The 22,360-nt window shown below is 36.6% G+C and overlaps 1 protein-coding gene across 3 annotated transcripts in view; it reads left to right on the plus strand.

Annotated features, from left to right (window-relative positions):
- Nucleotides 1–22,360, plus strand: part of phtf2 (putative homeodomain transcription factor 2) — a 100,828-nt gene that overhangs the window by 31,571 nt on the left and 46,897 nt on the right. For 2 of the 3 annotated variants that reach the window (XM_088644979.1, XM_088644981.1), the window contains exons 2-4: nucleotides 4,677–4,757; nucleotides 20,845–20,901; nucleotides 21,222–21,233. In XM_088644979.1, the coding sequence (XP_088501105.1) occupies nucleotides 4,713–4,757; nucleotides 20,845–20,901; nucleotides 21,222–21,233 (114 nt within the window). In that variant the 5' untranslated portion in view covers nucleotides 4,677–4,712. The remainder of the gene's footprint in view (nucleotides 1–4,676; nucleotides 4,758–20,844; nucleotides 20,902–21,221; nucleotides 21,234–22,360) is intronic. The other variant, XM_088644980.1, reaches the window with a different exon arrangement.

Consider the following 22,360-nt stretch of genomic DNA (forward strand, 5'->3'; position numbering starts at 1 on the left):
TCCAACAACATTAGTTAGTAATTTTTTAGATGACATTAAAATTGTTTAAATATTTTTTCTAATGTGATTAAAATCTCCATAAGGAGATAACCAGGCCACAGCCTGACTGGACAAATAATGTTGATGTTAACTGCAGTGTGATGCAGTATGATGCTCAGTACACCTGCCTCTCACTTTGGCCTAAAACAGGTTATCTGAGCCTTGTTCACTGTTCAGTTAACCTGAAGCACAGTATTGCTGTTCATGTTAATGAAATGGCAAACTGGGCATAGAGAAGTAACATTGAAACTCATCAAAGTCTTAAGGTGGTTTGAATGTACAATGCCAATAAGCAAATGGTAACTGGACATGGTGGAATCACTCTCCCTACGATAAGCCACTTAGTTGTTGCTAGCTGGCGACTGCTTGAGTGTTGCTACTCGATCAGACTCCTTTGAAAAAGGACATTTAAAGATCCCGCTTTAAAAGTATTTTAGAAAACTGAACCGTTATACAAATTATTTGCCCTTTTGTGTTTCTTTTCTTTTCTTTCAACATGGAATAAAGCTTTACCTGTACCTTAGCAGCCTACGCATGCTGATGCAGCTCCCTACTCAAAATTAAAATATACCTGAGCCTTTCATATACAGTTCAAAGAAACATTTCAAAAGCTCTAATTAAGCTCCAGAAACACTATTAAATTAGTAAAGTCACTTTAAATTGAAATCTTCTTGACCCCAAAGAATTTAGACTACATTAAAAAATGGCCAGAACGTGACACATCTTAATGAAAAAACCTTTTAAATAATTTGGTTACCTGCAATATTTTGGCATCAGAACCACAACTTACAAAACATCGCATAATTCATATTCCTTGCTGACTGTGAATTGTGGAATTGAATGCATCTTTTTTTTTAATCAATGCTGTGTTACTACTTTATAGTATTGTATTATGAGGAATGCTGTGTTGTGTCTGTATAAGCTCTGCTGTGCTTTATCACCCTGTCAAATATTAATTATTTTCTGGGACAAAGCAGACTACTGAGAACACAGTAATTTAGAATGGCAGTCTATTGCTTTTTACTGTATTTTCTAGGAAGCATAACAGAGATTTAAAAGGTCTCTAAGTAAAGAAAAAAATATTTATTGTAGTCCAGCTTGTAGTCCATGTGCCGTGTGCTGAGGGATGTCTCGTCTTTAATGTTCCCCATCAGGTGTCATTAATAATATGTTGCAGTTTTTGATTTTGAATGATCTGTTCTACTGAAAGAATCTGCTTCACATTTACCCCTTCAAAAAATGGAGGTAGCTGGTCAAATTTGTTTCTTCTTTCTGATTTTCCCTTTTGGAGTACAGTATGTGTATAGAAACATTTTGCTAACTAAAGGTTCTTGTTGGAGTTGGTGTTTAGGTTCAGTTCTTTTAAACAAGATATCTTTGTGAGAATAACTTCAGCTAGCAGAAGCAGACAAGCCTGGGATGTGAATTTGGTTCCTGCACTTTATTATTGTTCTGTTTCATCACATTATTGGCCTAAAACTTGAAGTTCACCAGGGTTGAAGAATTCAGTAAGCAAAATGATATGTCATTACTAAATTAGTAGTAAATTACAATACTGTATATATTTTAAATTATTTAAATGGGTCTGGATAGATTAAAATCGGATTATAGGATGGTTTAAAAGAGAAGCACATTATTTATGATTTTTATAGCTATAAAAACTATACGAGAAGACTCTTTACCTCTGTGCTGTCACAGAAATGTGTAGGGAGAAAGAGTGCTGGCTAACACTGTGCAGTACTTACCAAGGAGCTGAGTAGAAATGAGTAGAAAATGTCCACAGCACTTTGATTATGGAAAGCAACTAAAGTCTGACATCTGACAGCTGATTTTCAATCTATTTAAATGTATTGATGTGCTTATGATGAACGTTGCCATTATTGCTCATCTTGTGTGTATCCATATGCTCAATACGGACACCTCCTTGCTCATGCATCCTCAGTGAAGTTGTTCTTTTTCCTGTGAAATCGATGAATAAATCTTACTCAGATCGTAATTTTGTCCAACTCTTGCACAAATGCTTGGATAGTGCGTAAATGACACCTAGTGTAGAAGGTGACCACAAATAAGTGACCACAAATTGTCCCAGTCAGCAATTATTAAAAAAATAAATTACCTTAAAAAACTCGATGAGTTAGCGTACTGTAAGGGTAGTTCTGCAGTGATCTCAGTATTTGTAATGGTACGTGGGAAATCCTTCAGAGCATTGATTGGAATGTGCTGTCTACAGCTGCACTGTGATACCAGACACAGATGTGTTTCTTACCAAACAAATTAAACAGCAGTTCATACCAGTTTACTGTGCTGTTTTGTGTGTTTGACATTCAAGTCTGCAGCACTATCCTCTTAAGTTACTGTTAAAGCTCTTGCCAAATGTGCTCACAGTTTCCTCCTTTTCTTTCCCTAGTTTGCATGTTGGCCAGTAAGTTTAAGGGTGCAGTTTTGTGGAATGCATTTTTTATTTTCTTTTTTAATATTCTCAGAGTGGATTAAAACATTTGATGAAAGAGACTTTTCATACTTTTTGTATTTTTGGATCTAAAATAGTTTAGTCATTAAGCGCTACATTTTGTGTTAAAATGAAATGCATCTTGATGCTAGACGTTACTTGTTCACAACACTATGTTTAGGGAGGCAATATAAATCTAAGCCTACTGAAGGACGTTTTGCTTATTTTAGTACTGTGGGAAGTATTGTAAACCAAGAATGTTATCTCGCTTTCATTATCTAAAGTTTCTGAAATAGTAGTTTCCAGTGCCATTTGCATTACCAATATGACATTTTTCAACGTCTTACCATGTTTACATGCATTGCTATAATGTGTGTTTATGGGAATTGTATGTAGGCATGATTTTTTATTCTTTTTATTTAAAATCAATACTGTGTTTCCCAGTCTACCTCTTTAATTTATCTGTGTTTACTGGTGGGGTGTTTTACCTGCAAGGGTGTGATTTTCATGGAATAGATGCCAAGTGGCTGTGTTGCTCCAGGTGTGATGGAAAACAGTGGCAACTAGGGATGACTCAATACTGTGAGTGAGGTACTGCATTTACTGTGTGAAATACAAAGTAGTGCTTTAGTAGATATTTTTTAATGGTCCTTTTGATATCTTTGGTTTTTGAGAGATGGCCAAAGGGCATGGAGACATGGCACTGAGGAAGCCCATCGCTGTAATCTCTTTATAATAGTTATATTAAATATTGATAGGTATCAATGTATGTAATGTAATGTGTACATGTACATATGTACAGTATAATTAGGATTTTAGAGCAGTGGGTATTATTCATAGTCTATACCAGGCATCTCCAACCTTAGTCTTAGAAACTCTCTTTCAGCAAGTCTTCCTAAATCACCTGTTATTGAAAGATTAGGAAGACTTGAAAGTTATTGATAGTTGTATAGCAATTAAACAAGTAATGCGTTCAATTAAATGAGCTCTGGTCCTTGGGGGCTGAAGAGTCTTTCTAGTTTTTAAATCAAAATGACTGAATTTAACAACTCACCCATTTAACACATCACAATTAAATGGTTACAGGTCTTTAGATGTTGATGACTTATTGGCTGCCTATTAAACGGCCTGTGGATGAAGGCCAGAAACCTGGGGTTTGTACTGTATGTTTGGTACGTTGAAGTGTTTAAAACACTGAAGTTACAGAAACCTGAAGAGCTTGAATGTTCCAGCAGAAGTATATTATTTTAGTACTGTAAATGTCATTCAGTATATTCTGAGCTATACTTAGAAGGTGTTACAATACTCTCTGCACATTATTTTTGATGTGGCACAAAGATCTTACGATGATGCAGTCAAAAAGATGAAGCATTAGAAAGGAAGTCTTAATGCAAGTAAAGGATCTTAGAACTACCCACAATCTTCAAGAATCTTGCTCTGGCTTAAATGTCAGCATGTCTTTGGTGAAAACATTTGATACCCCATTCATACTATGCTGGCTGGCCAGTAGGTAAAAACCTTTAATTTGGTCACAGATTGATTTTAAGGACCTACAAAATGAACTACATATGCACATTTGATCTGCAGATGGCTGGCTTCTCCTATTGTTTCATGACACATTTCTGTGTTAGCATGTGTTTTCTAAAAGGATGCATCACTGGCACTCTAAAGAAAACGCATCACATGACCACATTCATGACATGGAATTTCTATAAAATTTAGTTGGGAGCAGATGAGGGGCATCCAGATGTGTGGGGAGAAATCAGAATAAGCCCTGCATTTAGCAAAAGGTTCTCAATCGAGATGCCCTTATTTAAGCACCATGGAACCAATACAATGGTACAGTTAACAGAGCTTTACGTTGTGTTTTATGCTGTGTTCTGAAACGTCTGTGCTTTAACAGGAACAGTAAGTAATTTAAGAGTGTAGAGTTTCTAAATACAGTGGTGTCACAGTTTTCTCCACTCTGGTTTGGCCAAGGAAGTAACAAGGCTCTCTGTGAGGCACAGAGAACCCATACAGTAGGTATGCCTAGGAGGCTTCCTTCTTTGGTATTAATGAGGGGGTGTGTAATATCGGTGAGTAAGCTTACCTGCTGGGCAGGTGAAACAAGGATTTAAAGAGCTGCCAGGGTGCAGGAGCACGAGATACAGAACTGACGGGCTTCTCACTTCCCTTTGTTTTTCAGCTTAAAATGACCTGTGTGGTGACCCCTGGCATGTAAATGGCGTCCAAAGTGAGAGATGCTGTAGTGTGGTATCAGAAGAAGGTAGGTGACATCTTTTTTTTTCATTGCTTTTGCCATGTGTCCGTCTGCTTCCTCTTCGTCGCTTCAGAAAGCACACAGACCTTGGGTCTTTATAACTTTTACATTTTATTCTGTCATTTGCACTCAGCATAGCAGAGGTGGAATAGAATTTCTGTTTGCATATGAGTATGTAAAGTTTTACTCTAGGTTTTGCTTTCAGTATCTTTTTTTTTAGCCAGTACGGTGGGACATAGTGTGTATGATTCCATGTGTTTTGAGAAAAGTATATATTTAGCTTCAATTACCCACAAATATTCAGGTGGGTTTTCATATAAAAATATTTCAAAAATAATGCACAGGTTCAATGCTTAAGTAAATAAAAGTAACTAAAATGAGAGTTCATTTTACTTTAATTTATTATAGTCAAAGGTTTACCTTAATTTTCCTTATGGATAGAAGCCAGTGGCAAAGGTTTTCATTTAAGAGGATGATACATAATATTAAGAATAGTTTATACAATTTAGCATAGAAAGTATTTCCTTATTGTTAGAAAAGCTTAGGGCTTTTTCTTGACGTTATATAATGTATTTTCTATTTTTCAGAAAGAGATATTTAATTATTATATTTTTAGTCTTCCACAATAATGCTGGTCTGCAGGTTACTATTGTCTATGCCAACAGTGGAACAAGTTTTAATGAATGTGATCAGAACTGTCAGGAAAGTGCAGTCTTTTTAAAACTGGTCTCTCCCAAAATACATAACTGAAGTGATTCATTTATTGAAATACAGCTGTATTGTGGATGATTGGTATAAGGTACACTTTCAGTGATTTTGCATCATACTTTTCAATTTTTTAGCTGAATGTCTGTGGGATTTACTTAAAGTTAACTAGTTTTAGAGTCCCCTTTTTATAAATATTTAATTCCTACCATGACAAATTATAGGGGGAAACTTCAGGATAATATCTGCAAATAGTGTATTAGATAAGTACAGATAAAATCTGTGCGTCTGCTGCATAGTTTCATTTTTACTTAATTACAAAGAAGAAAAAATAATATAATACGATTTTGTCACTGCTAAAATATTAAAAAAACAGTACAATATTTTGTTTTATGCATTTTATATTTATACATTTTAGAAGAAGAGGATCATCATGTTTGACCTAAATTTAATGAGACTAGTAATATATGCTTGTAAAGTTTAACATTAGATAATCATACCATAGTTTAAAAATGTTTGGAGACTTCCAGATGATTTTAAAGAGCTCCTTTTTAAAGGAAACATGTAAAATATATTTTTGACTAAAGCAGAGAAATTTATTTAAGTTAACTACAAATTAAAAAGTGCAAAATTGAACTAAAGAATTTATGACATACCTTAACAGTAGCTTAACAGAACAGAATATATCTACATAGTACTACTGTATTCTATACCCAAATAATCTGGAATAAAATCTTTTCCATCATTTTAATTTTGAAGACCTTTGTTGGAAGCAATTTGTTATTCACTGCTAAGCTGTTCTGATGGATGTTTGAATGTGTGTGAGAATTTTATATGAGGCTGTCCCGGTCAGATTTTGGACCTTCTTGAATTTGTAGGGCTCTTGTTTCCTAGTGTTAACCGTGCTATTGGTTAATAAGGTACTTTTTAAATTGTTTTTTTAAAGAATAATTAATTGACACTTGAAAAGAATTAACATTACTTGAGGAAGACATTGTTTTATTTGATTTGTTTGACCTTTTAATAGTTCCAACTATTCCCAGTCATTCTACGGTTTTGGCATTATGCTTTCAGTAAGCAGTATCAATTTGAGTGAATTAGGATATCATGGTATGTAAGGATAAAACTCAATTATTACTCTTACAAACCTAGAAGACTTTACAAAGATTGGTATATCAAGCTTTTTTCTCTTCATTGTGGTTTGAGAAAAACAAGAAAAAAAGAGTTGTGGTTAAAAGCGTATGGGTGGTGTTTGGATGGGTTTTTGATCATGAATTTGATTACAGAGTAGAATTCTAAAGCATTTATGAGGCAGCGACTGGTGTTATTTTTAATTAATACTTTTTTATTTAGAATCTGCAGTTAGTTTTGGTGTTTGCTACCTAGCAAGGACTTAAGGTAAGTCAGATCACACCTCTGTATTAAGAGGTGAATACATTAGAAGGTGTGCTTTTTCCAGATTGTCCATGATTTTTTACTCCAGCAGATATGTAATGTCGATAACAGATCTGGAGTCCAGTGAACAGAAGCCTTACTCGTAATACTTGTTAAAATGTTACATTACCTAGCCAGTCAGAGGGATTTCTGGTATACGTCAAGTTGAATTAATTAACTACAATGCACTCAACGTCATAGGTGTTCAGACAGCTGTGTGCATTCCCCTTTTGACAACTCCCCATCACAGATTGTGTACCTATGACATTTCAGACATGGAGATCAGTAGATGTTTGTGGATGGGGTGGAGTGCAGATGTAAAAGTGAAGGTTGGGAATTGGATGTTGAACAGGGAAGCATAACTGAGTACAGTGTGCCATTGCTGATTTCTAGCATGTACAGTAAGTTAAGACCTACACCCTAATGGTGTATGTTTAATTTCACTTAAAGTTTGTAATATGACACACATGATACATTTGTAAGGATTTGGTACTACCTGTTCAAGATTAATATACTGTAGTATTGTTAAATACTTACAGCATAAATCAACTAGTAGTGTATTTGACTGAATGGGTGGTCTTCAGGTTATTAAATATAGGATATCCTTCAAAAGCAGAAATCTAATCTGCTTTCTTTCACCTCCTTAATTCAGATAATGAAGCTATTCCCTGTTGGATTTTAGCCACTAGAAAAAAGAAGGTCAGCAAATTTGAGTTTGAATTATTTTAAAACATGAATCTACTATTGGGGTGACTTCTAACAATAATGGTTTTGGACCTTAAGGGGAAACTGCCATGCTATTTATATTTCAAGGTTAGAAAGAATCAGCATTGATCGGTGTATTTCAAGCCACAATAAAAGTAAAATGTGCTCAGTAATTTGTAAAACCTGTATAACCATATTCAGAACAGGCAAAAAAACAACTGGTGAGGTGAAGCAGTCCTATTACATTGTAAACAAGCAGGCTTTCGAATACATCTCTTTTAATCCAATAGAACTATTACTCTCAGTTTCAAGACAGCAAAACCATCTTGAAGTCGAGAGCAAGATTTCTATTGGATTATACTACTTACTTGTTACCTCTGCATGCAGATCATGTTGGAACATTTCTGTGGTGAAATATCTACTGCACGTCCTGGACTTAATTAACTCGTACATTACATTAGTTATTACAGTGACTAGCGAGCAGGAAGGGCTGCATCACATCACAATTTGTGGGAACTCTTGCTCTAGCCCGTGGCGAAACCAGGTGTTTGGGACAACATGGTGCCTTACAGTACTTTCACAAATTTCACGATTTTGTGCTTAATTTGATTTATAAAATTTTTCTATAACGTCAATGAATTTGGTCTGAGAAACTATTCTGAGAAATTGGGGCTTTCCCTTTAAATAAAAGTAAGGGGCGTATTCCTCTTGTTGGTGACACTGTTGTTTCCAATCAGGTGATCATACTACAGACCAAAACAAAGCACAAAATAAAAAAAATAAAAAATCTTCCCCTCTGTGTTTTAAGCCTGATTTGAAATGATACTATGTCTAAAAACAATGTAGAGAAGTTAGAAAAAATCATGGGATTTTGGATTATTGCATGTCAGCTCAGTGAGAACCTCCACTTTTTATACATTTTCACACATATACCTGTCAGTGTTAATGATGGTGGAAGGCAAAATGTCAGGTAAAACTCCAATGAGCTCTGAAGCTGTTGTTGGTTTTAATTAGTAGGTGTGTTGCATTTTTCACCACCAGGATATATAATGAAAGGGGACTAAAGGTGGGGGAATGGGGAGGAGATGGAATTGTGGAATCAATGCCTTATAGTTAGAAATGACTTTCTTTCTTAATTTATGATTTCATCACATGTGCCTGTAAAAACAAAAACCTTTGGCATGGTGTCACTGGGTGGTGTTGCTTTGTTTGTGTGTCTGAGGCAAGGTTTGAGGCAAGGCAAACAGTTTGGTTGCTGTGTCTCTGTCACAGTGTTGAAATACTGAAACTCTGTTAAAGAAATACATTGTTAGTCTAGATTTTTAGTTTTTTGTACTGTTAATAAACACAGACCTGCATTACCTTAAATTTATTTTATCTTCAATTACAAAAATGATGAGTCTGGTTAATGCAGTTGTAATTACTGCTGTATTCATTGTTAACACAAAATGCTTGCTTAGATCTGCCTAATATTACTTTAATAATTATGACTTGCTGCAAACACCATTAGGTTTTTATGTACAACATTGGACCCAGGTAGCCTGCTGTAAATAAAACTGTATACTTTTTCTGGATAAATGGATCAATAATTAGGTTGTGGTGTGAGGGCTGAATATTGTTCTTTTACCTTCAGGCCATCTGAGGAAATACCTACTGTATAGCTCCACTGAGCCTTTACAGCCTGTTATTCATTTTCTTTTCATAAATGGAGTCATGTGGTTAGCAATAGCATTGGTGGAAAGTAACACCTTAAAACAAGCACACACAAATGTGTCCATAGTTGCCAAAAACAATGACGGGCAAATATGGGATCAGTACAGACGTTTTTCTTGTCTGAATTCCCAGACTAATTGGAATATTTGCCGCATGTGCCATGACCAAGATATGCAGATTTTTATGGGTTCTTTCTCTAAAGCTCATTCTGGCATATATAACATATTTGAGCTAAAATCCGTCAATGCCCTGTTTGTTAGTGGTGGCATAGTGCAGCTTGTAAGCCTTTGGATTCATGACTAGCGGGTTGGGGGTTGTGGATTATATGCCTGCTGCAGACTCTGTTGGTTTACCCTTGAGTAAAGCACATTACCCCAATTTCAACAGTCCACCCCGCTGTGTGAATGGGAACAAGCATTCCAGGGGGTCAATCCCTTGCAATGGACTGGTATCCCATCTAAGGAGCCACTGTGGCTCTGGTATGAATCTTACTTCTCCTGTTGGTTGGCAAGCAGAATTATCCACATGTTGCAGAACTGTGTATTAACAGAAACAGATACGTTACTCAACTGTAATTTTGAAGCTAAATTTGTTGTTGCCTATTCATTTAAAATAGAGGCTAATTCACTAAACATGGATTTGTTTTCATTTTTTTGCACTTTTCATTTAGAATATGGAGAGTTTGGGATTTTTTTTGTGTATTTGCTGTTCATGTAAATCTTCCTATCGATGTGTGTCATGGCTCTGTAACTTTGACAGAACAAACACCTATAAAAAACAACAACATTGAAAGAAAAGTTCTAGACGAAAATAATAGATACCTTTAAAATATGGCTCTTTTTGCCTTCTAACCTCTTAGGTGTGGTATGGTTTTAGCTTTTCCTTACTTTTCTGCAATTGAAAGACAATTAAAATAACATGCTCTCCTTGAAGTCTGGAACCATCTGTTGTAGAATCTAAGGTCAGAAACAGATTGAGTAACTATATTTTGTTTGTCACATTGTCAGTATAAGATGGGAAGAGACATCTCTTTGGATACCTGTTTCACAATATTTTTAATCCCTGTTGAGCAATTTGAAAGACTAAACAAGATTACCTGTTCAAATGTTGTTACAATGCAAAGCTTTGTGAAAACAAAGAAAGAAAGCTGAAAAATAAAACAACAACATGGATTTCTTCAGGGGGTTTTCGGTAGCTGTGGGTGTGCTAGGCATTCATGAGTGTGCTTGTCAGCTGTTAACGGGCAGCATACTGTATTACTGAATCAAACAGTGGTTTGGTATGTTATGTGAAAACATAGGGCATTAATTCATCAAAGCTGCACAGCTGAGCTTTATTTTAACAGCTGTGTGGTATTGTGGAAGTCCACAGTCCAACGGAAGGAGGAGTCCCTTAGAGATCCATACCAAGTCTGCCGACTCTGGTTTGTAACAAATAACAGAGAGGATGCTTTGTTTTCAGATGAATAATGAGTATAGCTAATTAGTTTGAAGTCATTTTTGCAGGCCAGGCAGTGTATTACTTTGGTGTCAATGTAAAGAATATCCTTCTTATTGCCTTTTCTCTAGTAAAATACAAAGACAAATTAATTGGCAATAATATATTACTTACGTTACCTAAAAAGTACAGTTATTGAATGCTGTTTTTTGTGTTAGCCTTTTAGGGAAAAAAAAGTGCTTTATCAAGAAAAAAATACTTGCCTTTCTTCAATTTCTTCACAGTGCATGTGCCTAGTGTGAGTACTGTACAAAAAGCTTCGGAATTTACGGAATTAATACCAATAACAGTTGCCTCAAAAAATCATATTTAAGCACACTAATTTGTGCTAACACCTTCTCTGACATCAGTGGGTGATTAATAATCTACAGAAGGTTTGCACATAAATGTTGACACTGCATTGTCTTTTCAGGAGAAACATTCAAGAAGCAGTAAAATCAAGTTCTCTGAAAGCAAGTGAGACTTTGAGTGAAGTACACGATTTCACAGAGCTCTTTGAAACCTTCTAATTGTTTTACAGGTCTCACAGCTTTCAGTCTGGACACTAAACAGCTACAGTAATTAATGAAGTGCTGCCAGAGATGGCAATCCAAGTTAAACAAAGGGGATGAGGAGCTGCCAGAGCCCTCAAATCTTTGCTTACTTCACACACTTGGCAGTGCTGAATAAGAAAGAAGGAACTTTGAATTCACTACAGAGCATAACTCTAAAACAAAGTGCTGTCAATACAATATCTTGGCATTGGAAGTACACTGATTTTGCTTAGATTACAAACTTTTTCCAGTGGAATTTCTTGCTCATCCTTTGCAAAAGGGCCTGGTTGTGTACTGAGGGGGATGCGAGCCTTAACACTTAAAATCAGCAAGATTTCACAACGTTATTTGGAAAATGACATTTTTTGGAACCGGTATCCTTATTTTTCAGTGAACAGATATAAAATGAGTAAAATAATGATGTTGAATACCCTTTGTCACCATTAGGGCAGATTTTCAGGGGGTCTAACTGAAAGTCAAACTGTAGTCACATGGGTGGCAACTGTTAGAAAAAATACAAGCTATATATCTAGGATGCAGGCTTTATACCAAATTGCAGTCTTGTGAGATCAGTCCCTTTTTTCTCACAGAACTTAGGCAAACATGTGGTTGTTCAGTGGTTTCTGAACCCTAGATGGCCAAATGTTCAGTGTGGCCTAAGTGTGGCAAGCAGGGTGTGCACAGCATTACGGTCCTGTTCTCTTCTCACAGCTTCTTCTCTCATCTGTAGTTGCATGAGGACATGCATTGTACTGCTGGACTGTTGCAACATGAGGGTGAGCCCTCAGGAAGGCAGGAGGGACTTTGTCAGAGTAGCACCACATAGTCAGTCAAAGTGGAGTTCTATGGCAATGAGAAGTGCTCAACCAGGCTGTTGCATTTAGACCTCCCCATCAGTCAGTCTGTTGTGAATTAATTTATTTTTCTGCTTGTCACTGTAGTTGATTTTCTTCTGCTTGATCAATGCAAGGGGGGACCTACCATACAAATGAATGCTTATGGAGGCTATGCTTTTTTCCTTTTATGCGTTTTTCTTTCTTGAATTGTCTCGGCCTTCAACTTCAACCGGTTGAATCAGCTGCAACGTGAAGCTGCAGCGCTTCATGTCACCACTCTCGCAATCTCATGCTCTCCTCCGTGGTGAGACCAGGGCTTTTCGACGTACTTTCAAGTTAAAGGATTTGTGCAGAATTCAGAATTTGTAAAATTTTGCTGTACAGTCAATGAATTTGTTTTGTTACCGAATAACCAGTCTTCGATTTTGGGACTGCAGTCAAGTGTATAACCAGTCGGGAAATAGAAATAATCAAAAATGCCAACAAAAATCTTTAATCAATATTCATTTTCTAAAATAGAGATTCATAGTGATAAGTTATGTTGATGTGCAGTATAATTCAAATGTGTGCGGTTATTAAATAGAATTCCCAATATAGCACATCACCTATTCTGCTCCCAGATGTCCTGATGTGTCTTACCTTCAGCATCTTGCATAACTCCTTCATCATTCCAGACATTAATGGGGTCTCCTGTACAGCAGGGACCTGACCTCTTTGGGGAAGTCAACTCTACAAAAGCAGCTCTTTGGAACTGAATTGTTGAGGAGGCGATTGTGCAGTTACACTGCTTCTGGATGGTGCAATATAATATCGCAAGAATATGTTGGTGGACTCAATCTTATGAAATGATATAGTAGATACTAGAGAAATATTTAGTAACAGTTTTGACCAATAATGGACATCTTATATTTTGTATATGTACTTAATATTTTCTGGAGTGTGTTCCAAAAAGCTCAAAAGTGATATACAAAATGCAAAAAAGGTCTTCCCCTAACCCCATATCCCATCAAAGTTCACCTCTTTTCTTTGTTGTTTTATCCACAGCCTGATGTCTCTCAAAGCAAAATGAATATGGGGCAATTAAAAAGCTGTAGCAAAATACTATTTAAATGAGCTTTTGAAAGTATCCACAGTTGCAGTCTAATACATTTAGAAAATAGTAGAAACCTGAAATTGTGAAAGAATTAGTTGTACAATTGTGAAGCTGTACAAGAAAAGGATTATCAAACATTGCTTAGAACCTGTAGTTAGGTATAGCAAGAAGACCTGAATCAGTAGTTCTCAGAATAATTGTTTTCAGTATTAGAGTTTAAGTCATAGAGTAACCTGGAGCTACACTGCTCAGTGATTTATGTTTAAGCAAGATAACTTACTGTGAAAATCCACTCTGATTTTCAACGGGAGCTTTATACAGTTTATACAGGTCTGGAGTTATGTGCTGAGGCCGATTAGTTCCTGTATGTGAGCCACAAAGAGTCCATTTCCAATAACTGTTTAGTGCAATATAGGGATGTGGTGAACCCGGGCCTAACCCAGCGGACAATAAGTGTAAGGCAGGATACACCTTGAACGGTACACCAGTCTATCACAGGGCAAGCATTCAGACATTAACTTGTATAAGAGAAGACAATTTTGAGATACCGATTAACCTAGACATCATGTCTGTGGAAGGTAGGAGTAAATCAAAGCTCCCAGAGACCACCCATAAAACCACAGGGAGAAAATGAAAACTTCTCACAAACTCTCCCCCAGACTGGAATCAGCTATGTTGCCTTGCTGTCTGCCACATAAATGGCCTATTATTATTCTTTACAAACTTACGTTACACTTTACATTTACTCGGCCAGTCAGAATCTCAGAATATGAGTGCCTCCTGGTAGTCTTGCATTGAGAGACTTCAGGCTGTGGAGAAAACAAGAAAGAGATAGGTGAACTGTGATGGGATATGGGGAAGGGGAAGACAGGGGAGACTGCAGAGCGGGTTCAGACTTGTTAAGGTGAACAGCCTTTTCCTGTTGCCGTCATTCCTTATTAATGCTATTATGTACTAATCGGGAATCAAAGCTGGTGTGCTGCCAGTTGAACTGTGCATCAAACTGTCCCAGCACACATCCTGCTCTCTGTCCCAATGTAGCTGAGTGCATATGGCATATTAAATTACATAACTAACGACCGCTGTTCAGAGGCAAGATCTCTGCCTAAGCATTCTTAAATCTCCCGGTTTTATTACCATGGAAAGCCTTGCATGACCTGAGCTCTGGGCCAGGTTTTAAGTTTCACATTGAAAATTTAAATTATTTTAAATCTGCAAAATGCTTTCCCTAAATTAAAATCAGTAGGATTAAACTAGCAGTGGGGTGAAGGCTCCTCTTGTCATGTGTGTAATTCCATCTGTTTATGTCAGTGTACCGGATAATTATACTGCAGCAAATAACGATGGCTTGTCTGCTCTGTGTGTCAACTGGTATAAACAAGAAATGTTGACATTACATCTTTTAACACAAGTATCTCCTTACGACACAACAGGACAGTGTAGGAGTGGCAAAGATTTGCTCACCATTAACAAACTTTTTTCCTCAACAAAAATGCACGGAATAGTGCAACATGACTTTGTTACACTTATTACGTAGACCTTTTAAAGATTCATATCCATAGATGTCAATGACTTATGCATTTTCATTCATTTATTTATGAACTTGAATATAATTTCCCAAATGTATGATTGGTCTGAATTCTTATTTGAAGGCTGTCTTCAAATGTTCAGTATGTTCAGATGTGTTGATTTTTTTATCTTCTCTTTTTTGCTGTGCGTGAATGAGAAATGCAGAAATTGTTGTTCACTGTGTAAATTGCAGCTCTGTATAATAACAATGTGTGCAATTAGCAGATTATCAGATTCTGAATTGAAAACATTTGTCCAGTCCTGTTGAAGGTGGAATGATAATGGGCGTTGTCTAAGCAGGGGTGTCTCGGTCATGCACTGGAAGGTGGTCAAGGACTGATCAGGTTTGATTTCTTTGGGTAGTTCATTCCTCCACTGAGGGGACAGTGAGGAGAATGAACAGGGCCTGTTGAGACAGTAATAGGTGAGGTCTAGGATTTTGAATTGGATGTGTGCAGCAATGGAGAAGAACTCATTTCAGTCTCACTAATTTCATTTGCATGAGAGATGCAAGGAAGAGAAATGACAAGCTGAGCTGCAGAATTCTGGATGAACTGGAGTGGGCTGGTGGTGTTGGCCAAGAGGGAGTTACAGTAGTGTAGGCAGGACTACTGTACGGTAGTAGAAGGGCCGTCATTAGGAGTGGTGTTGTGTTGTTGACAGTATTTACATGGATGCTAATGCTGTTGTAACCAGCAGAGAAGCTGACTAATAGTTAAGATCCCAGTTTAACATATTCCAGTGTACTGAATTTGAGTTGGGAGGCTAAGAGTATTTCATTTAACTATTCAATATGTTTAATTAACAACCTATAGAATGATATGGAAAATACATATTATTTCTGTGGCATTATATGATGTTCTCTATCCCTACATCTTTAAATGCTCCCTTAGGTATTAGTATTGTGATTGTCGTTATTCTTTGGTCAATCTATATTAGAATTGATTTGGTGGTCTGTTGAATAAAATCAAGTAAAACACAACAGAAACTGAATTTTAGTTTTCATTTGTGTAATCTGATTAAAATGTCACTGATTTCTCACTCCCTGCACTGTGTTCATATTAAGGCTAAAAGTGCAAGATTACTTTTAGTGCATGCACAAAAGCATGCATGTTCTACCATGTCTTCACAGTACTTTAGACCCTTGACTATAGGTGTTGTCAGGTATTGAAACTCCTCTTGACTGATAAAACTTAGAGCATCTTAAGCCTCGTCTTGCAGCATGACTAAAGGGGCAGCAAAAACAATGTGATTTAGAGGTCAATGTGATTTTTCTGAGCTGAAGTGAGCAGTATTTTGCATTTTAGTATAAAAAGGGTTGTCTTTTATCCCTGCTTGTCTGAAAGAATAAAGTTTGTGGAGCTGTCAGTCTATCAGTCAGTCAACCCTTAATTATTATAATGAGAAAAGATAACTTAGAGCTGACAATCTGGAAGGACATTTTCAAATATCTGTGCTGAATTTTTTGTAGTCTGAAGTGTAAAGAGAGTTCATTGTTAACACCAATATGTGCTTACAAGCAACCCAATATTTCTATTCACCAGAGCACAGGCCATACCCTGTTCTCCTGCACTATTCATTAAGACAGAGGAGGGAGCATTCTGTGATGATCGTTCCTGTGTTACTGACAGGTACGTCTCAGATTGCTAGAAGGAGTGAACACAATGGACAAAGATACACTGCCAGGGTCTCCAGAATTTATAATTAATTTCTTGCCACTTGCTATTAAATGTAGGCTTATTATTTTGCATTTCCTGTTTGGACAAAACAGAGATTCTCTGCTTCGGGATTTTCCAATGCAAAAAATAGAGCAAAGAGGGCACACATTATAAATATAATAATATTATAACCTATTATTAAAGTATGGTGCAAATAAAGATTTAAGAGCCTTACTGTACAAAGCATAAAAACAACTATCTTCTGAAGAAAATATGACAAAACCAGAGGCTGGATTTTGGATGGCTTTTGAATTTGTAAGTCTAAAGCCGTCTTTGGCTTGGGTTCAGGCTATATTGTAGCCTGATTAATCTGCTAGGCCCTCAGATGTTAGGGGTTGTTCAGTTAAAGCATACTTGAGTTTATTGCCATGGTGATATGTCACCGACATGCCGAATGTAATTGTATCACTGGCTTTTCTCAAGACTCCTTGGCAATACATGTTTCATGATGACTAATAAATTATTTAGTGTTTCCACTGCTGCTAAAGGGCACTGTGAGGATTAGTGTACACCACTACCCAGGTCCAGCATCAGGATCTCTGCCACGCCATTCAAGACTCACTCCTCAACACAGTTATTAAGAACTATTTATCGTGTACCTGTGACTTGATGCTTCTTAGACTAGAACACTACTCATGCAGTACAAATATCTGTATACTATATAAATACTACAGTAATGAATACATGGTACCTCTTCTCTCAGGCTAGAAATAATCTTGTATCTATCTAAACACGAGAATTACTTTTTATGTGGCTGGTTTAAATTATTTTCACACATGTATGCTTGTACACATGTATACAAATGAGTGTGTAAATTGAAGATACAGTTTAGCATAGAACATATTCAGAGGTGCAAAGATAGAATTAATTTTGATCAATAATCTACATTCTCACTTGTTTTTCTATTTTAATCTGTTGTCCTAAAATGACCTTCTAATCCTTACTTTGGAGGGACTCTGCCCATTGTAGGTCTCTACTTGGTGAAGTTTTGACTCAAATAGTGACATGAGTGAAGCAGAGACCAACGCCAATCATAAAGATCATAAAGCTTAACTGTATAATCTAGAACGTAAAATCAGTGGATAAGCAATTTGAATTTTTAATGATTAATAAGTATATATGTGTAGTATTCTGCCCACAGATTTACAATTACAGTAAGTCTAAGCCAATACACACTTTACAGTTTATCACCAACGCCATCACTATTAAGGTTATTGCTTTCCCTGTGGAAACAACAGTGTTTATACATGAACAACAGGAGTTGCCTTTCTGTAAAAAAGGTGGTTTAACCAATGTAACTGTGTTGATTTATTCCCCCTTTGTGTATTTTACCTTGGAAAATGTATTATAAGACTTAAGTACATTCAATTTGGATTCATCATGATTTTACTTTAGTTCTTCATAGGTTTCCTATGTTGCAAAAATGCCTTCATTGTGCTTTACCTCATTGGAATGCCATTCTATACTGTACCTCTATAATGTTTAAGAAGCCATATTTATATTGGTGTGGCCCAGTGTCGTAAATCACAATGAAAGTTGATGTCAGAGTAAACCTCTGAAAAACTAAAGTAAAATCATGGCAAAAGCACACAAAATGTCAGGTGAGTTGACCAAGGTGAGCTCTAACTGGAGTTTGCAGAACTTGGTAGTGTCCGTGTGAATATTTAGAGGAAGCAGCTGCGAGTCGGCTCCAGCCAGTAACAGACAGCTCCAGCTGTGGTTATCAGGCCAGGCCATGGAGCAGGACTGCCTGCCCTCTGAGTGTGGGACGAGAGATCATGGGGTTGGGGGTGAGAATGTCTGATTGGATTCAGAGAAAAAAAATACTCACGACGCCAGTGCAATACAATACCATTCCGGAGAAAAATCAATTCCAAAGTTATTGTCAGCAGAGACCTGCATAATAAACCTGTTACAAAAGAGCACAGGATCTGAAATCAGAGAGAAAATTAGACATACAAAAAAGATTCTGTTGAGTATTTATGTCTGTGAATATTTATTTACATGTATGGTGTTTATATTTCTTTTTTATACATGTTTGTAAATAAATCTTGCCTTTCTAGTTGTGGTAGGTTTAGAATGACATGTCTTTTTTCTTTCTATAATTTAAAAGTACTGTATGAGCGCACTCCGCTGGGCTCCTTAAAAAAAACAGGAATAGCTTTCAGACACTAGTAAAGCGTCTGCTGACAGCCTGGAGGTTGAAGGTCTTTTGGTTTAGGTCTAGTTTTCTTTACAGACATCTGACATGCAGGAAATATCATATTGTTTCTAAAGAAAATGGTTTTAGCTGCTTTTCCCATAAATGTCAAGCATGTTCTTCAGGTGGAACATCAAAAAATGTTGTTTCATTACTGTACTCTTGTATATCAATGTGAATGTTGGTGTGTGCTTAGCTGCCAGATACCACTCTTTAAGGCCCTTTGGTTTTAACTTAAATATACATGGTAATTTCAACCTAGAAAGAGCTGTTAAATGTCAGTTTTCAATAAACCTTGCTCCTCAGATGAAAAGCCTGTTTGTATAATTAGCAGATATTCTCAGGCACAATTGTGTGGTATCCGAATAGTTGCTTTCACATGTAACATCAGAAAAACATCTTTAAAAAACTGTTCTTAGCAAGAAGATTGTTCACTTACAGTAATAGTGTGAATAAGAGATCATCAAAATGTTACTGTTTAGAATGTTCTTTAACACCAGTAAAGGTACTTGTACTCTGTACTGTCAGTGACTGTGATCCCCCAAGTAGCAGAAGACTATTGGCTGAGCATCTCCAATGCTGTGATGCAGCGCTGTGCGGGGGTGTCTTGGCCTGCAACTCAGAAGTCAATCATGTGATTGGCAAGGCATCTGAGGGCTTTTTAATACTGTCAGCGAGAGCACTAATTTTTCTACTAACTCTCCTGTAAGTATTGTGGAGACCATAATACATGATGTGAAAAATGACCGACAGCTCGACAGATCAAGCCCCAGGGGACGAATCCTTCATTTCTTGCCTATTTTAGAGTTTAAGATGCGAGTTGACTTGATTGACGGTTGATTTTTTTTCCAAATTTGTCAGGTGTAAAGAAAAAATTCTAATTCATGATTGAATGAGTAAAAAAAATAAAAAAAAATTAAACTTTTAAACTGTAGAACGTACAGTAAAAATGTAGCAGTGCAAAAACAGTTACAAATGAGAGGATGCCATTTGGTCCGCCTTGCTTGTTTGGTTGTTTAATCAAGAATGTATTCAACTTATTTTTTTAAAGGATCCCCTTTGAGTCAACATCATCCGCATGACTAGGGTTTTGTCCCTTTGTTTAAAGATGTATCTCCTGTAGAATCACTGTCATTTTTATATCCACTTGTGTCTCCAGGAGAACACAGATCTTGTGGTAAAGCGTATGTCAGTTAACGTGTTTAGCACTTTGGCATTTGCCATCTTCACATTCACAGAGCATTGGCCTGGTTAAGTGTCAGCTTTCATTGTTTACACAACTGCTGCGGGGTTACTGTTACACTTCTGCAGCATATTTTTTGTATTTCGAGTCCTGTGTATGTGCTTTGTTGGTCTTTTCTTTTTCAACCATAATTTTTACAAGTCCATAGGAATGAAAGATGGGGGAAAGTTCTTGAGTGAAGGTCCTGGAGTGAATAGTGAATTGTAGTTTTATTTCTGCCTGAGCTCCACAGTGACATCGTTAGCCTGATTGCTTAATTAACTGTGTAATTAGTAATATGTCTAACTTGGTGCAGAAGTGCATTGTAGAACACTGTACCTCTTATAAAGTAAATGTTCTGAATAATCAGCTATAAAATACCAAAATAAATACCATATATAGATCAAAGATAGAAAAAAAATATGTTTATTGTTTTAATTGTTAATTGTTTAGTTGCCTACTCAGGTTTGAACAAAAAAAACAGAAAATATGAGGACTTCCAGGAGCTGAGTTTGAAACTCTGCATGAGTACCTCATTTTACAGTCATTTTGAAGGCTGCCTTATGTTCCCACTGCATTTTCTCCAGGTGTATCTCATCTCTAAAGTAGTTGCCCTCCATGTAAAGTCATATAGGATTCTTACACTAACATTTTAATAATTGATTAAGCTCCACAGAGACAAACATACTTATATAGTGTATATCATGATGTTCTGTGATAAATAGATTAAGAGTGATCTTGTCTTTTAATTTGTATGCTGATTTTTCTTATTAAGGTTTGTTTAAAACCTTAAGGAATTGACTGTCCAACAGCAGAAGCATCTTCAGAAGCACAAAAAAAGACTAATTTACTTATTTGTTGTTTACAGATTGGGGCCTACGATCAACAGATATGGGAAAAGTCAGTAGAACAAAGAGAAATCAAGGTAAATTGTTGTGGTCTATAAGCAGTCCTTTAATTCTGTATTGTTGGTCTCTGTCCTTTATTAAAACACTCATTTGTCTTTACTTTTGCAGCGCATGCCAATCCCTAAATTGTACTGTGAATATTTCTGTTAGATATTTTCTTATTCTAAATTCTAAAGCTTAAATTCTTATTCTAAAGCTGGGATTGCTCCTGTGTTTTTGTCTTTCATTGAAAAATGTACTTTTGTGACTTTCTGGTTAGTAATTTTTTCCCCGATTAGTCACCTTATGTTTGCAGTTTGCTTTTCCTCCTTTCTGATGCTGTCACATCTCTGTGCAGTTTATTAGTCTGGTGAGTACTTCAGGGGATTGCTTGTGCCCCTTGCTCTGCTGTGGTGAGCTAGTGCATTCTGGTATTCTGGTCTGCCTTAACCGATATGCACATTTGTGTGACCAGCTGTTGACAGTTGGAAATCAATAAAAAAGCCATTATACTGCACAAATACTGTATCAGATCACACCCCTTTTGTTATGACAATCATTAATCACTTACTGCATGTAATTTCTTACCTAATTTTAATTGCATAAGGACTTCTGCTTCAGGTAGGTCAATCTAAACATTAAGTAGAACACTTGAAACGAGGTCTTGGGTGAACTGGGTCCTTATTGATTCTTAAGTAGGAACTCAGTGGTCTGAAGCCTTCCACTGTCTGCAAAGGAAATCTCACCTCTCTGTCTGTTGGCAGCTGCAGCCTCTATAGACCTCGACACCTGCCCACTCCATTTCATAAACAGAACCAAAGACCCCTGCTCCCCTCAGCTTGTCCACCGAGGACGGTGACTGAAAATTAATTAAAGTGAATATAAACCATAGACGGAATCCAGTAGCATCTATCAGGTTAAAAATGTTTTTTAAGTGTAGGCTAGCTGTCCAGGCAGCAATGTGTGAAAAGCACATACTGTGCAGATGCAGTTTCATACAGTATATGCTGTTGTGACTATAGTGAAAAGTTTAATGTGAAAAGACATGCACTTTTAAAAGTCTGTTGTGTCAATACAAATGTAAATTTGTATTGTAAAATGTGCTGCTGGAGGTTACATGGCATGTACAGAACAAAACCTTGATTTTTTTTATTGGTCATGGTAATGGTCTCAAACACACTGGCGTAGGCACACCCAAGGCATTAACTAACAAACACTCTCTCATGCCTGGAAAACCTCTTTTTGAAAAAGTCCTGTGATTTAAGAAGTCTTTCATCTTCTGAAAACAAAATGAAAAAGTGTTTCTAAATGTGAAAGTGATGCGAAAATGGATGGAGTTGGTATGAAACCACTGACATTAGAGCTACAGTATGGGCAGTTATTGTTTTAGACCAGATCATAAACTTCTTTACTAACTACTTAATTCACCTGTCCACATTTTTTTTTCGGCATGATTGAGTGAGATTTATATGGTCTTGTCCTGTTCCAAAAACTAAT

This window comes from Lepisosteus platostomus, chromosome 9 (assembly GCF_059453375.1).
Source record: "Lepisosteus platostomus isolate fLepPlt1 chromosome 9, fLepPlt1.hap1, whole genome shotgun sequence".
Lineage (NCBI taxonomy): Eukaryota > Metazoa > Chordata > Actinopteri > Semionotiformes > Lepisosteidae > Lepisosteus > Lepisosteus platostomus.